General features: G+C 36.3%; 1 protein-coding gene across 1 annotated transcript in view; it reads right to left on the reverse strand.

Moving 5' to 3' along the window:
- Positions 1-17,128, reverse strand: part of LOC107282815 (protein adenylyltransferase SelO) — a 41,682-nt gene that overhangs the window by 11,332 nt on the left and 13,222 nt on the right. Inside the window, exons 5-13 of the mRNA XM_015810643.1 lie at positions 15,940-16,068; positions 13,508-13,572; positions 13,123-13,179; positions 10,580-10,678; positions 7,794-7,861; positions 6,895-6,982; positions 5,689-5,758; positions 5,052-5,124; positions 3,342-3,425 (exon numbers count right to left, since the gene is read on the reverse strand). Coding sequence (XP_015666129.1) covers positions 3,342-3,425; positions 5,052-5,124; positions 5,689-5,758; positions 6,895-6,982; positions 7,794-7,861; positions 10,580-10,678; positions 13,123-13,179; positions 13,508-13,572; positions 15,940-16,068 — 733 coding nt within the window. The remainder of the gene's footprint in view (positions 1-3,341; positions 3,426-5,051; positions 5,125-5,688; positions 5,759-6,894; positions 6,983-7,793; positions 7,862-10,579; positions 10,679-13,122; positions 13,180-13,507; positions 13,573-15,939; positions 16,069-17,128) is intronic.

A 17,128-nucleotide genomic window follows, 5' to 3' on the forward strand; every position in this document is an offset into this window, starting at 1 on the left:
TTTTAGGTAGGGATGATTTTAAGAAAATTTTAATTGACACACAGCTTCTAATATTTGGCTTTTAATTTGGTTTTATGGGGGTTTTTTGTTCTTTGATGTATCTTGTTTGTCTGTTTTAATATGCTGTGCACCGCCCTGAGTCCTACGGGAGAAGGGCGGTATATAAATTAAATTATTAAATTATTAAATTAAATTAAATCACCAAACAGCTTGGTGAAAAGGTGACAACAGTTGGTGTGATTATTTACAAATGGAAGAAACACAAAATAACTATCAATCTCCCTCAGTCTGGGGCTCCGTGCAAGATCTTACCTCATGGAGTTTCAATGATCATGAGAACAGTGAGGAATCAGCCAGAACTACACGGGAGGATCTTGTCAATGATCTCAAGACAGCTGTGACCATAGTCACCAAGAAAATAATTGGTAACACACTACACCGTGAAGGACTGAAATCCTGCAGCACCCACAGGGTCTCCCTGCTCAAGAAAGCACATGTACAGACCCATCTGAAGTTTGCCAATGAACATCTGAATGATTCAGAGGAGAACTGGGTGAAAGTGTTGGGGTTAGTGTTGTGGTCTGATGAGACCAAAATTGAGCTCTTTGGCATCAACCACCATGTTTGGAGGAGGAAGAATGCTATCTATGACCGCAAGAACACCATCCCCACCGTCAAACATGGAGGTGGAAACATTATGCTTTGGGGGTGTTTTTCTGCTAAGGGGACACGACAACTTCACCACATCAAAGGGACGATGGACGGGGCCTTGTACCGTCAAATCTTGCGTGAGAATCTCCTCAGCCAGGGCATTGAAAATGGCTTGTGGATGGGTATTCCAGCATGGCAATGACCCAAAACACATGGCCAAGGCAACAAAGGAGTGGCTCAAGAAGAAGCACATTAAGGTCCTGGAGTGGCCTAGCCAGTCTCCAGACCTTAATCCCAAGGAAAATCTGTGGAGGGAGCTGAAGATTCGAGCTGCCAAACGTCAGCCTCAGAACTTTAATGATTTGGAGAGGATCTGCAAAGAGGAGTGGAACAAAATCCCTCCTGAGATGTGTGCAAACCTGGTGACCAACTACAAGAAACATCTGACTTCTGTGACTGCCAACAAGGGTTTTGCCACCAAGTACTAAGTCATGTTTTGCGAAGGGGTCAAATACTTATTTCACTCATTAAAATGCAAATCAATGTATAACTTTTTTGAAATGCATTTTTCCAGATTTTTTTGTTGTTATTCTGTCTCTCACTGTTAAAATAAACCTACCATTAAAATTATAGACTGATCATTTCTTTGTCCATGGGCAAATGTACAAAATCAGCAGGGGATCAAATACTTTTTTCCCTCACTGTAATTGAGTTTTGTACCATTTTATGACTTTTTTTTACCGCAATTATTAAGTTCTTAAGCAAATCACTACAGTTGTTAAATGAATCATGCAGTTGTTCAGCAAATCTGGCCTTCCCCATTGACTTTGCTTGTCAGGAGACAAGAAGGTCACAGATGGTGATTAAATGACCTTAAGAGAGTTTAACTGTCATAAATACATGACAGTTCCCAAGTGCCTAAATTTTGATCACTGATCACATGACCATGATGCTCCAAAAGTCCTAAATGTAAAATTGGCTATAAATAACTTTTTCAGTAACACTGAATGGTCATTAAATGAACGACTGTAAGCTGAGGACTAGTACTGACCTTTTTTTTTTTTACACAAATAGCCTGTTCTACTAAATAAAATTTCATTTTGTATTAAGATACATACGTATTATATTGGGGCTTTTTCCCAGTCTGCTTTGTCATAAATTTACCAATAGCCAATTTATTTTTTATGACTGTACTTCACGGAAATTATAATAATGACTATGTGCACTCATATCAGGATTATGTGGGCTAAGTGCATATGAGATATATTTGCATTCCATAGATTTACCTTAGATGCACTATTTATACTAATGAATATTTAATTTCACAGCATCAAGAGTAATAGCTTTCAACTTTTAAAGGCTCTTAAACAGGCCTCTTTCAGGTGTAAAGAAGCAAAATCTAAGGAAACTTGACAATGAATATGCTATTTCTCATGGCCAAAGCCTTCTCATGCAAAAAAAGAGAAATACATCCCCTTCCTAAACCCTACAACTTTAACCTCCATTTTTCTCTATACAAACTAGCATACTTTCCATTGATGCAATTAAGATTTTATCCATACCTAACATTTCAACTTGATTTTAAATATTTTAAGTACAACTCTCAAAGATCCGTTAGCTGGTCAATTCCAGTTCTAAGTTATTGCTTCACCGTTTGAAAAGGTGAACGAGTTGGGTTAGACTTTCACATATATACTGTTGTGGCTTGTTCCCCAATGGAAGAATGGTGAGAAATTATTAATTCTTAAGACAAATTCTTCTAGGAAGAACAAAGATGTAAGATGTGAAAGAAGAAATTCGTTTCATCCAGATAGGAACTGTGAATGGTTCCCAATTTAAAGATACCCTTTTGTGAGAGGAAATTCTTTCCCATAAAAACTTCAGCGAGCATTTCATCTATGACAGTCTTCCAGCTAAAATTTATTCCAGATGCCAAAGTAAACAAACTATTAAATAGCAATTAAATTACAGATTGTCCTATTTTCTGTGAGGTTTTATGGATGATTTTCATACCCTGAGATGGAAATGTTGGGGGTGGGACACTATTAGTGATGGTGTGTTAAGAATAGGCTTTAATTCCAGTGACAGTAGCCTGGGCTAGCCTTCCCTGCCACTTCAAGTGAGAAATCTGCTGAAATCAGTGTAAATGCAGAATCCAGATCTAGGTCAGACTCAATAGCTCCTACCAATCATCTCTGCAGTTGCACTGCATCCAATACAGTTCTAGGCATGTAGATTCCCACAAAGCATAAAACTGATAACAAATGTAGTTATACATAGCCAACATATCTAAAGTACATAAACTTTCCAAATCTAGGCAGGAGTGGGAAAAGCCATAATTCTATGGTAGAGCAAATGTTGTGCATGCAGAACAACTATGGTTAAACTGAGAAAAATACAGTCTAAAACTCTACCTTTAGCAGTGAAAGTTGCAAAACATGAGCTGGATAGGATAGGCTCATTTGATTTAACACAGCTTTAACACAGCAGGGGTGGACTTGAAGATCTCCAAGTTCCCTTCCAGCTCTATTCTGATTAATTATTAATCTCTGAGTCCCATCCATTTCAATCTTTTAATCCTTTTGGTCTTACTTAAATTTAAGAAGTCAAAAATCAAAAAATGAAGGCACAGCTTAGGATTTCATTGCCTGCCAAATAATTAATCCTGAATTCCCTTAGGTTATACTCACCTGGGTCGTATGCATCCATGAAGCCAAATGGACCATAATCTATGGTTATGGATAATAAGCTGAAATTATCAGTATTACATACTCCTAAAACATAAAGCAACATGGCACAGTTAGAAGTGCTAGCATGGAAAATTATTTAGGAGCAATTTGGAAACCAGATCCAGCCCCTCATTTCATAACTAAGAAGTTTGTAAGACCAGTGTCATTCCTTTCATGTTTGTTACAGATACTTTTCTCTTTATGCCCATGCTTTTTTCTATCTGATATAAGTATCACCTTTTCTCCAATTGTTTAAAGCAATCCCTGCTTTCTTAGTGGATATGGAGTTATAAACTTGTCAAAAACTGAGTTTCTTTTATTCTTTCAAAGAAATACAGCTCCTCTTTCTTATTTCTCACTATGCAGTTTGGAAAGAAAAGGACAAGGTAGTTAGCTATAGAGTCCTGTGTACTTACAATCAAGTAATAAGTCTGTGTTTTGAAAAGCCACAGTAGTGACAGAGGATTAGGAATAGTCCTAGAACCAAATCACAATGCTATCATGTCCATGGTATTCTTTGTGTTCCTATTTTTAAAAATGCATATCATGACAGTATATCATCAGGATCTATGATATGTTATAAGGAGGAGAGGTCCAAAACTAAATGCTGAACAAATAGTATTATTTTCAATAGCTTAGAAGGGATCTAGTACTATTTTACTACTAAAATTACTAGAAAAGTTGTTTTTCTAACTTTCCATGGCTTAATTTAGGGAATTCACAGTAACAATTTTTACCCTTCCTAAGCAGATTGAATCTGACATTGTCTTCACTTCTGCCCATTTTAAAACATAATCACTCTGAGCCAATCAGTGCTCATTTTCTTTCTATCCACTGACAATAGGAAAATGCCTACAAATTTCAGGATCCACCTCAGCTATCACCAGTTATGGAGTAACAAAAATCGCTTCATAGTTATTCCATGCAACAGGAAAGTGAAATAAACTACTAGATCTCTTGATGTATTTTTTCATGTGTACTTCTGTAGTTGTGAATATTTGTCTAATATTTTCCCAAAATAAAAAACCCTGAGGCGTTACTGTAATAAGAAGGCATAGGAGGGAAAGTAAATTATAAAGAAATGTCAATAAAGGCACTGAAAACTTCCAAAGGATTCCTGAGCATTGTTCCTCTTACATTTTAAAGCCTACTGATGAAATTATAGTAGGGCCATATTCTCCAAATCAACTTTTTCCTCAACACATCTGACTATACCTGAATGTTGCTATCGCACCTAAACGGAAAGGAAGGAAGAAAATGTTAACCAGAGCATACAGAACGAAATATATTCTGGTTATAGGGCTCTGAGGCCCTACAGGAGTAGGAAAGATTTAAAGCAGTCAATCCAGGTGAATTGAGTACATTAAGCTAAACTGTGAATGGTTTGATTTTGGCTTTGTACAATGTGTGAGCCCAGCTACCGTTCACAGTGTACCATACATTGTGGCTAAGACAAACCACATTTTGTTTTGATGTATGAACCTGGCCCTGAATCACTGTCAATATTTCTATTCCACATGCTTACCCCCATTCTTTAGTAATGAACTCTGTCAGGATATAAGCTTTGGTGCAATGCCACACCTATCTGTGGGTCCCACATATCTTTAACCAAAAGGAAAAAGGTTATGCTGTTCAGATAACAAAATACAACTCTCCCCCTTTTAATCTCACCATGAGCGAAGCCGACTGACATCCACAAGGCAATTAAATGTGCCGTCTCAGATACTACTTGAGAGAAAAATGCCTAAAATCAAAGTTTTACATTCAGCATTACTACAACAGTAGTAACATTCCAGAATATTTAGATCATATTTACTATAAATATGTACAGCAATTGTTGGAAAGGGAACCAAAAGTGAGGAAAATAATGCAGAAAAAAATAGTTTTAAAAAAGGATTTTCCATTTCAACATTGTGGGAAGGAAGAACACGAGAAGGAGATTAAAAAAGAAAAGATTCTACATCATTTACACATCTCTCAAAGGCCATCTAATTTGCCCATACTATAAACCTTCTGGACTGAAACACTGTCACTTTTATATTCATTATTACTAAATATAAAATAAGATATAAGACTAACAATATATAGGGTTGCATTATACTGAGTTTTTAACTGGAAGATGAAGGGGTGAAAAGCACAGATTGAATGTCCACAAATGTATTGATTTACAATGTTTATATTGAAATGTAATTACATTTACAAATTAGATTACAACAGATTTCAAAAACACATAATCACAATTTTTTTTACAAAAGTTTCTTCTTTGAACTGACATAAATGTATAAGGAAATAACAAAGGGCTACTTACCAGATATTTATTTGAATCATTTATGTTTATTTTTGGAAAGTGTTCTTTTATGACCATATCTAGCAGCATCCTGTCCCACAAAGTAAAAGTTTCTTTTATCAAACGAGAATTTGAAAAATAAGTAAACATTTAAACTGAATCCTATTTGTTACTAAGAAGGCTAAACTGAGCTGAAGAAAAGTTATATACTGTATTTTTCAGGAAGCTCTGCTTACATGTAAAAGAAAGACAGCACTGATTTTAATTATAGTTTACTGAACAATGCTAATAACAAATCAAAGTAAGAAAATAGAAATTACACTATTTACCCAAAGGGGAAAGAAATCCCTCTTAATCTTATAATGCAAACACAATTCTAAGTAGCTCATCAGAAAAGTTGGAATCAGATGTTAGATATGTAATTTTATTTATTTATATTTTCATATTTCTTAACCACCCATCTCTCTCGGACGTTCTATAATTTAAGAAAATTTGGTAAATGTCAAAGGAAGAGGTTATTGATTTTCCTTTCAACTTTTGCAGTTGTTATTTTGGATAGATCTCCTCCAGAACTTAGAAATTCTGTGCATTCCTAAGGAAAATATGTCCAGTTACAATAACAATAGCAATGCACTGGTAGTCTTTCTATTATGATAAATATCTGTTCAGAGATATCTTAATGAAGAGTAGGCAACATTGTGCCCCCAGTATCCCAACAAAAATTAAAAACAAAGAAATATCATTTACACTGGCAAAAAAATCCTACAAGATTGTTAAGGTTTGTAGGAGCTTTTAATAGTGAGATACCCGGCTAGGGTGACTTGAAAAATAACAGCAATTTTCTTATTTTTCTTATTTATTATTTATGCATTATTGTCTGCAGGGGCAGGTTGCCATACTTCATTTTATTGATTTTGTCACCATTCCCCCAACAGACATTATCATACTGTTTATTAACCTAATGCATTAATGGGGAGCTGCAAATCTGTTCAAATGAAAGCCTAAATATATGGAAGAAGCAAGTCATTCTTTCATTTTTAAAACTTTGCCAGGATCTATTAGTCAGGATCTAAAGAAGCCTCGCACAAAAATCATCTTACTGAATGCCAATCTAGAATCTTTCTTGTATTTACCAGATAACACAGTTTGCATTTGTTTGTACTGGACCAGATATTCTATTATTTGGCTACAGAAATCAAAATCTTGAATGAAGGGTTTAAGTCTAACCTTAATAAATCCAGTTCTCCAGAATGAGCTAGTATTTCCAATGATCCTATTCGAAACCATGATTTTGCAATACGTAAGACAATTGCACCTGCAAATAAATGTATGTACAAGCTAATGTATTTCAGAAATGTCCTACTGAAACTTCCTTATGCATCCATAACTTCTTAGCATGCAGTTTGCTCTATGGTGGGAGAAGAACTTTACTCACAGTGGAATATAAAATAAAAAGTGTTTCTTAATGGATAGAAAGAGAGTTCTTGCATTAAGAAATGTTTTTTTTTTTAAAAAAAATGACTGCATCAGGCCAGTAATACCTAAGAGTTAGAATGGAGAAGTCTGATGTCCATTCTGGAAGAATTAAAGGGAAGGATCAATTATCTTACTGAAAGGAGTTCAATCGAATCTGTGACTTGCTAAAAACTATTAGTCATAATCCTAGGAGGCAATAAACTGTTGGAGCTATTTGAAAAGAGTTTTAGGTAATACATGTGAAAAGAAAGTTTTTAAAAAAAAGGAAACATGAAGAAAAATTGTCCAGGTACATGCAATATTAAATGAATGAATCAAGATGCTTCAAGAGACCATAATACAATACAAAATGTAACAGTACAAAACTACATCTGACCACAGGTTATGATGAGTCAAATTATGTTCATTTCAGCATGTAAAGGAAAAGGGAGAAAAGGAATGCCCTGAAAGGGAAGCATTTTGCATCTGAAATGAGGCACTGCTTTTCCAGTTGCAAGCCAGCTTCTGAGCAGCAGACTATCTGCAGCCCATAATCTAGTCAAAAGCATAACCAATGCATAGGTTCATAGTCAACAGATTAGAAAGCAGATTGGGAGAAGATGGTCTGAGAAAAGTTAACTATAACATTGTCAAAGAGCAATAAAAAATACCTCTTTCTTTCTTAATATTCCCATTGTAGAACTGATCTCTCCAAACATTGTCATCACTTACAACTAAACTGTGGAAACAGAGGAATTAGGAAATTAGTACAAGGCAGACTGCAAGAAGTTCAGAATCTTGTTGGACAAAGTGAATTCATAGTATATTTTAAAGGAAAAAAGAAAGATAAATTAAACCAAATATAATAAACCTAATCTCACAAATAATGGGTCTAAAAGTCTGAGGAGGACCCATTCAATTGTCAGGCAAGTAGGATGTAACCCATAATGATCTTAAACCCTTGGCAAGGCTATTTGTCTACGGTTCAGCTAAACTTTATACAGCCTTGCTACACATATTACAGAGTAGCCTAGCTAGCCTTGGTTGATTCCCAATGTCAGTAGAGTAAGACCTAGTTAATTCTTAGGTGGCAAAACCAGCAGGAAATTCCTTGACTCTAAGATAGACTAGGAAATTCAAATATATATTGGGGAAGCCTGATGAATTTGTCAGGTTTATGTTATGACAAATGTGGATTAAGACTTCTCTGCTATTTTGCAGTTTCCTGCTGCACTAAGGGGCCTAAAGTTCTTGCTTGGTTGTTAAAAGAACTGAAACATGCAATTCTCTAAAAAGACTTCTAATTGTGGGATTTTTTTACTTCATTTTTAATATTCTTAATAGTATTTTTTTAACCTTAAACAACCAAGAGACCTCCATAATTGGCAAGGCATACAGTTTAACAAGAAATGAACTTAACTCTTGAAACCCCAATGTTTCTTGCTCAGATTGAGAAACTGAAGCAGGGTGAGAGAGCATTTGTTGGAGACTATATATTACAGGAGGAACTATGTGGGGAGAATTTTTGGGAATGGGTGAATTTTATTTGATAAAAACAGCAAATGGGGTGTTTGCATAATGGTCATCCCATTGATATTCTGAGCAGGAAAAATGTTATATAAACTCTTCACCTCTCTTCTGCTCCAAATAAACTGCCCCAAATTCCTGAAATACAGGTTGCCATTCAAACAAGAATCCTTGCATTTACATGCAATATGCAATTCTAATTTTCTGTAGTTTAGGTGATAGCAATAATAGGAAAAGTACCATTTTGCTGCAAATCAATTAGGTTCTCTCTGGGAGAGAATATCAGTTCATTTAGTTTAGTATATGGGCAGAAGGACAGATAAATTGGATGCATAGAGAGAACTTCACACTGCCTTGCAAAGCCATTCATGTGCACTAAAAGATCCTCCTCCTATTATTCAATAATAAGATGGAAAACGGAGAGAAAACTTGAGTCACTTCCCATCCACGCATTGTGCAGCAGAAAAAAGCCACATGCTATGTAATTCTTCAAGCATCTGTATAGAGAAACTATCCCAACATGCGATGCTGTTGAGACTCAAGAATCTCCAGAATGTGTTTCCATTATCAATGCAATACTGAATAGGTATAACATACAGGAAATCTAAATGCTTTGTAAATATATAATATATAAATTGAGTTTACCTAAATATTTATGAAATATGTGGAACTGGCAGAAGTATGAATGAGAGGATGATGATAATATTAAGTAGATGTACAAAACAAATTAATAACGATTTTAAATAAATATTTCTCAGATTATCTAGATAGTTTTTGTATCTAAAGAATGCTGGGTATTAGGCTTTTCTAGTTTAAGGTCAAAGGGCTATCTTTGGGTATAAAATGTTGGAATTCAAAATCAGAAGTTTATCAAGTCCCAAAGTATTCCTAGGAGACTGCAGTAGGTGTCCCTCTTGGTGATGAAGCAATGATTAATCTGCTGTCTTCCTGGTTCACTGAAAGTCTCACTCTGGCATATGAGATGACTCCCAGCTTCATGATATCTAAATGAAACGCAGAATTCTTTAAAGTAAAGTATTCATCTCCAATAATCTGCTGTGAACAAATCTCATGGGCTGGAAAAGGGAACTGGCATTCCGTTGAGGTTATGGTAAGAAATTATGATGTAGAACTGTGAACCAGCTCAAGATTTCCAGTCTGAGGGCAATTTTTTTGTGTCACTCTGGCAAGCGCAAATCCATCATTCTGCCAATTCACAGAAAATAAAATCAGGAATAGGATCAGTCTCAGGGTGAACCTGTTCACATGGACTTTTCTCTTAGTCTCTTCTGCCAAGAACCATGAATCATGTCAATGAACGTTTACATGCTGGTTAGGGAATTCTGGGAGTCAAAGCCCATGCATCTTAAAAGTTGCTGGAGTTGAGAAATTGTGGCTTAGAAAAATACGAGCACAAAGATTATTAGCAGGGTAAAAAAATTGGTCAGGGAGAAGGATGCTTAATCTTTTCTCCTCTGCCCATCCTTATACCCATCGTATACTTCAGAGGTCCCCAACCTTTTGGGCACCAGGGACCAGTTCCATGGAGGTTTTTCCGCAGACCGGAGGGTGCCATGTTTTTGTGTGCTGCCTGCATCTCACAGATGAGGCTGTGGCCTGGTACTGGTCCAGAGACTGGGAGGGAACCACAACAGGTAGTATTCCTGCATGGAGGGCTCATCACCCAAACAAGTGAAGTTAGATTTTTCTCTCTTTGTTCTCATGCATGGAAGTTTTGAAGAATTTATTTGCTTGTTTAGTTAGTGTTAAGCAGGATCCTTTTGTGCGTTCCAAAAATGGAGGAAATGGCACCGCCAATTTTCATGCTTCAGAAACTTGGCAGTTCAAGCACAAAGAACTTCAGGGAGTCTAAGAAGAGGATAGCACACATCTGCTCAATGCAGATAAAGAATAAATCTGTATAAAGTACCTAGCTGCCCTGCTTGTAGGTATTCCAAGATAATGCATGGCCTCACTTCCCAAAAATTCTCGTATAGAAGACCGAAGCACAGCTCTGCCATCTCCTCTCCTATAGAAAGAAAAACAAGAAATATAGATATTATTGTTGTCGTTGTTGTTAATCTTCAATTCGATTCACCATCTGGGACTGATAAAAACTTAACAGTTCAAGTCCTAGCCAAGGTCCTAAGAGCTGTTAAAGTATTATTATTATTATTATTATTATTATTATTATTATTATTATTATTATTATCCTCATCATCATCATCATCATCATTATTATTATTATTATTCCAGTCAGCCAGATGTTCAGACTGGGTTTGGCATTTTTGTCTATCTATCGAGTCCTTACCAAGGACGATGACTACTACTACTACTACTACTACTACTACTACTACTACTACTACTACTACTACTATTATTATTATTATTATTATTATTATTATTATTATTATTATTATTATTATTATTATTATTATTAAATACTTGGCAAATCCTTGCACTGGATGATTTGATTGGCACATTTTGCTATTGCTTACAGCTGAAACAAATTAAATATGTATTAAGATTCATATTTAAATACGGATTTATTTGTAGAGAACAAGGGTGGCAGCTTTTCTATTGAGAAGGAGACCCAATTCTTCTTAAAGATATGGATCATCATGGAAACAGAATAGAAATAAAGGTAACGTTGGAATCTGTATTGGGCTGAATCTAACACTGCTTCTTTGACAGTCTTTCAGGTGGAGTTTTCTGACTTATCTCTGGAGATTCCAAACATTGGACCTGTGGCCTTTTCCATGCAAAGCATGTGCTCAATCAGTGAATGATGGCCATATATAATATGCCAAACCTAGAAACCTACTTTTTCTGATACAAGGCTAGGACGGGCCATGCATGAGTGACCATTCTTTACTAGAAGGCAGAACTAAGGAATCATACTGCTGAAAATCCAAGCCATCCTCAAGAGAGCATTCCATATAATTTAATTTATATCACAAGTTGTGTATAGAAACACGTGACAATACAGCTGTGTAGATACTACATATTCCCAGTGATACTCTATGGAGGCAAAAAATGGACTCTAAAGAAGCAAAATACAAAGAGTATTAGTACTTTTGAACTCTGGAATCAGAGAAGATTCCTGAGAATACTGTGGACAGTCAAGAAAACAAACAAATGCATCACCAAACAAATCAACCTAGAGTTCTTGTTCAGGTCACAAATGATGAGGCTCAAATTACCCTATTTCAGACATGTTATGTGAAGACCTAACTCTGTAGCAAAGAGTACAGGTAGACCTCAACTTACAACCACAATTGAGCCCAAAATTTATGTTGTTAAGTGAGAAATTTGTTGAGTTTTGCCCCATTTTACAATTTTTCTTGCCACATTTGTTAAATGAATCACTGCAGTTGTTAAGTGAGTAACATAGCTGTTAAGTAAATCCAGCTTCCCCATTGACTTTGCTTGTCAGAAGGTTGCAAAAGGGATCACTTGACCCTAGAACACTGCAATCACCATGAATATGAACCAGTTGTCAAGCAGCTGTAAATCACATGACCATAGGGATGTTAAAATGATCATAAATGTGAAAAATGGTCGTAAGTCACATTTTTCAGTACCATTGTAACTTCAAACGGTCATTGAACTGTTCTAAGTAGAGGACTACCTGTATAATGTTGGAAAAGGTGGTAGGAAAGAGAAGACAGCCAGGAGCAAAATGGTTGGACTCATAGTGGTAATGGACCGTTATTGGAAGAGCTGAAGGACCAGATAAGAGACAGATCATTATGGACAAAATTTATGTGGTTGCTTAGAGTCATCAATGACTTTATGCCACTTAATCAATCAATCAAAATACTACCAGTATATAATATATATTAGTGAGTTTTTTGGAATTAGGTTTATCCCAATCAGGGATCAACGCTGGCATTTATAAATTAAAATATCTCATGGTTATATTTTTCTTGTTCTTTTTAAAAAGCCATTATGTGGTTATAAAAATCTAGTATAAAATTCTACAGTCTCTTATGATTCAAACTCTGAAGAAAGCAAAGATTCATCTGCAAACAGATTGGTTTTCAGGGTGGACCTTACTGGTGAGTTATTGAAATAAAAAGTTTTTGATGTAAAGAATAGTTCTAAAAACTGGGTTTGTTTAGTCTAAAGAAAAAAGGTGGAGAAAAGACATGATAGAAGACTTCAAAATCTCAGAGAAAAAGATGCACATTTATTCTCTGTAATGCCTGAGGGCAGAACAAGAACTAAAAGGTAGAAGCTTTGCCAAGGGAGATTCAATCTTAAAATAAGGAGATATTTCTTGTACATGAAAAATATAAGCAAAACAGGTTGCTTCCTTGAGTAATGAGTGCTCCATGAGGAAGGCTGGATAGCCATTCTGTAGGATGGTCTGGGCAGAGGGTTGATGAACCATAGTCTCTTCTAATCCATGGATTCTAGGATGCATATCGAGAACTGAAAGAATATTTTTTCAGATGTAATGTAACACACCTAGAGTATGGTGTCCTTCCTGAACCTTTGAGCTGCAGTTCCCATCTGAATCCAAATCTACTGAAAGAAGATTAGCTTTAGCAATGTGAACAACTGGTGCAACACAAAATGGAACAACTTATGCCAAAATATGATTAATACAAATCTTGTCTGTACGAGGAACCATCAACCCAGTCTGCAACATAGGGGAAATAACATGTACGTACTTTGTACTACAAGGATTATCAAAATAATATATATGGAATACTTAGGAGTTTTGAAAACTATTATATACTAAGTCTGGTTAATATTGTCATTGTTGGTCACTGTTATTTTACCTTCTGAGATATCAATAGCAACCACATATTGAATAGAGACAGACTTTTTAAGATGAGATATGCAGTACCTGTTTGTATAAATGCCGATCAAGTGAGCTCTTCCATCACCCAGCTGTCCTGCCCAGCTACCAAACTAACATGAAAAGTTGAAATAAAAATATGAAACAATTATTCAAAAATGGAGCCATAATTGGGGTTCAACATGATTGAATAAACAATGTTCTGTGTATACTTTACTAGTAATTGTAGTAGGCACAGGAACAGTTTTGTACAATGCTAGCACAGTTCTATACTATTGACTGTGAATGTAGAAAACTGGTCTTTAGGTTATATTTGCATCAGTAGGACAGAGGAACTGGAAATCAGCGAGATAAATTCTCCTTAACCGATTTTAGGACTTGTGTGCAAAACAGATGACAAAAATATTGAACATTCAAAAGGATTCACAAACTTTTAAGTACCACTATAGGTTGCCTTAGTTCTTTAACACATTGCAACTGGAAAAAAACAAATCCATAAGAGATGGAAACTGCTGTTCATTAATGTTGGGTGTTTTTCTTTGAAATTAACAGGGAACTAAAATTATTAGCACATGACTGTATCACATTTGTGTTCCACAGCTATCAACCTCATAATATGAGGCTAAACATATTCTGTATCTACAATTTGAATTGACTAGGTTATAGGGGAGGAGACAGTTAACAACAAATAAAATAGTTCCATGAGTAAAACTCTTACCTACTACAGAGGGCGATCTCAATGAACATGATTGTTCTCCTCTGTTTAGCAACCTCTGAAGAAAGTGTTTTGAACTAGGCTAAACATACCTATTTTGCCACCAACTAAAAATACAAAGGTAGCCTTTGGAGCCATGAGGAGCTATTCTGTTTTTCAACTATGTACAAATACCAGCTGCCTAACAAGTCACTAGGGAGGAACAAGAGCATTATGTCTCAACATAAAATGCAATCCATTCAGCAGAGCTGAAAAGAAGTGAAATGATGAATGGCTACAAGTGTGCTTATGTATGGATGTGAAAAAGTATATTGTGTCTGTTGCAATGCCCGATATTGAAAATGTTGTTCACCTATAAAATACAGGACAACAATCTTCAAGGAAAGTAAAAAAAAAAGGGGACCGTGACTGGCCAACACTCTTCCCATCTCCATGCTTTAGCATTTAAATTATTTGACTGATTTACTGATTTACAAGAGAATTACAAATAAATGACTGATTATTGAATAGAACTGCCATTAAGAGCACAGAGGAAAAAAAACTAGTATTTTAACATATAAAGCCTTCCCTTTGTAGTTGGAAAAAACACATACATATAAGATCTAGGCCTTTTAGGCTTAAACACTCTTTTGTGCAACTGGATTTTTGATTTTCTTACTAATAGGCCCCAATATTGCGAGCTGGAACAAGTATTTCTAACACCATTTTCTTGAGCACAGGTTCTCCTCAGGGGTGCATCCTCAGTCCGTTGCTGTTCACCTTGTTGATCCATGACTGTTGTGCTAGGTTTGCCACCAACCATATTGTGAAGTTCGCAGATGATACAACAGTAGTGGGCCTTATTCGTGATGACAATGAGGGTGCTTACCGCAAGGAGGTTGAGGGATTGGTGAACTGGTGTAAGGAAAACAGCCTAGTTTTAAATACTGGAAAAACCAAAGAGATCATTGTCGATTTCAGAAAAGGCAGACACAGTCACACTTCTCTGTGCATTAATGATTCACCTGTGGAGATGGTTACCAGCATCAAATTCCTGGGTGTGCAGTTAACAAGTAGGCTGGCTTAGTCACTCAACAGCAAGACAATGGTGAAGCAGGCACAGCAGCCCTTGCATTTTCTGCGTCGCAGTAGAAAAGCACATCTTCCTTCTCCTATCCTTATCACTTTCTACAGAGGGACGATCGAGAGCATCCTGTCATACAGCATCACAGTCTGATTTAGAAGAATCACTGCTTCAGACAGGAAGGCAGTGCAGAGAGTGGTGAGGATGGCTGAAAAGATCACTGGCAGTTCCCTCCCTTCCATCCAGGACATAGCACATAAGTGTTGCTTGAGCAGGGTCCACAAGATTTTCTGGGACACAACACATCCTCATCACGACCTGTTTTCCTTGTTACCTTCTGGGAGGAGGCTCCATGGTATCCGAAGCAGAACATCCAAATTCAGTCACAGTTTTGTTCCATACAGTATTAACCTTGTGAACTCTCAAGCTTCCTCCTTCCTTTATGTATTCAACATGGACAGTGATTAATATTTATATGTTACTTATATATGTAAGGGTGTAGGTCTATATATATGTTGTATATAGTATGTTTAAATGTGTGTTATGTATGTGTACACCTTGAGAGCAAGCAACTAAATTTCATTTTTAATGGGTGCCATTGTGCCCACAGTAAAAAAATAACAATAAATATTATCTCTCTTATCTTATCATTAAACAAAAATGTTGATAACATCTGGTTAGCAAACAAGGAGTACAACTGACCTGATGGCCACCATATCTGTGGGTTAGCGGTAGAGACCCCAAAATTATTTTTGTACCACTGACAAGCTGTAGAAAACCATCTGAGCCTGAGACAGACATGTCTAAGTCCAGAATATCTTCCAGGACTTCCTAAAGTGGAAGAGTTATATCAATCCATGAAAATTATTAGGATGTAAAAGAAAGCTTCACATTGTTAGCTGTGAACATAACTGATTTGTAATAGAAATATATATTTTAGAGATGAACTCCTATTTGTTCTTCATATAACATCCATACTATTTTCCAGATTATCAGAATGTATTGTTTTAAAGTAGGCATAGTTGTTGCTAAAGCTTATCTCAGAGCAGCCAGAATTAAAGCACTTGGAGTTCAAGAAGAGGTGCAGAATTATAGCCTTCCTACTCCTGTTTACAGGGAATATTAGTAGTTTTGAGTTATTATATTTTGTCAGGCTCCAGATCAGGCAGAGCTATAAATATCTTATTCTTTTAGATGCAGGAACAAGTAGAAAGGTTAGGGATTTGACACTGGTAGATAAGCTGTTTTATTGTAGATAAGAAAGAAGTCATATACTAGATTACCAGATGTGATCTCAGAACCATTGAACTATATCTTTCAAAGATCCTGGAGCACTGGGGAACTACCAGAGGACTGGAAAAGAGCTGATGTAGTTCCCATCTTCAAAAAAGGAAAAAAAAATTGGATCCAGGAAACTACAGATCTATCAGCCTAACCTCAATACCTGGGAAGATTCTGGAAAAGATAATCAAGCAACGAATCAGCGAACACCTAGAGGCAATCAAAGTCATTACCAAAAGCCAACATGGGTTTGTTAATAACAGATCATGCCAGACAAATCTTATTGCATTCTTTAACCAAGTGACAAAATTAGTGGACCAGAAAAATACTGTGGATATAATTTACTTGGACTTCAGTAAGGCATTTGATAAAGTAGACCACAACCTATTATTTGACAAGATAGAAAAATGTGGGGAGACTTCCGGTGGCAGGCGATTTCGTCGGTCGCAGCTGTTTGCTGCCTCCCGCCTGTTTTGCGTAAAAGCCGGTTTGACAGCCAGCATCAGCTGTCAAACGGCTTGATACCTTTCCCCTGGGCATAAGGGGATAGGTGAGCTGCCCGGGGTAGGAGTTGAGTTCCCGAGTCGTCCTATATGGACGATGTAGGCGA

This window comes from Protobothrops mucrosquamatus, unplaced genomic scaffold (assembly GCF_001527695.2).
Source record: "Protobothrops mucrosquamatus isolate PMUCROS unplaced genomic scaffold, P.Mucros_1.0 scaffold13, whole genome shotgun sequence".
NCBI lineage: Eukaryota > Metazoa > Chordata > Lepidosauria > Squamata > Viperidae > Protobothrops > Protobothrops mucrosquamatus.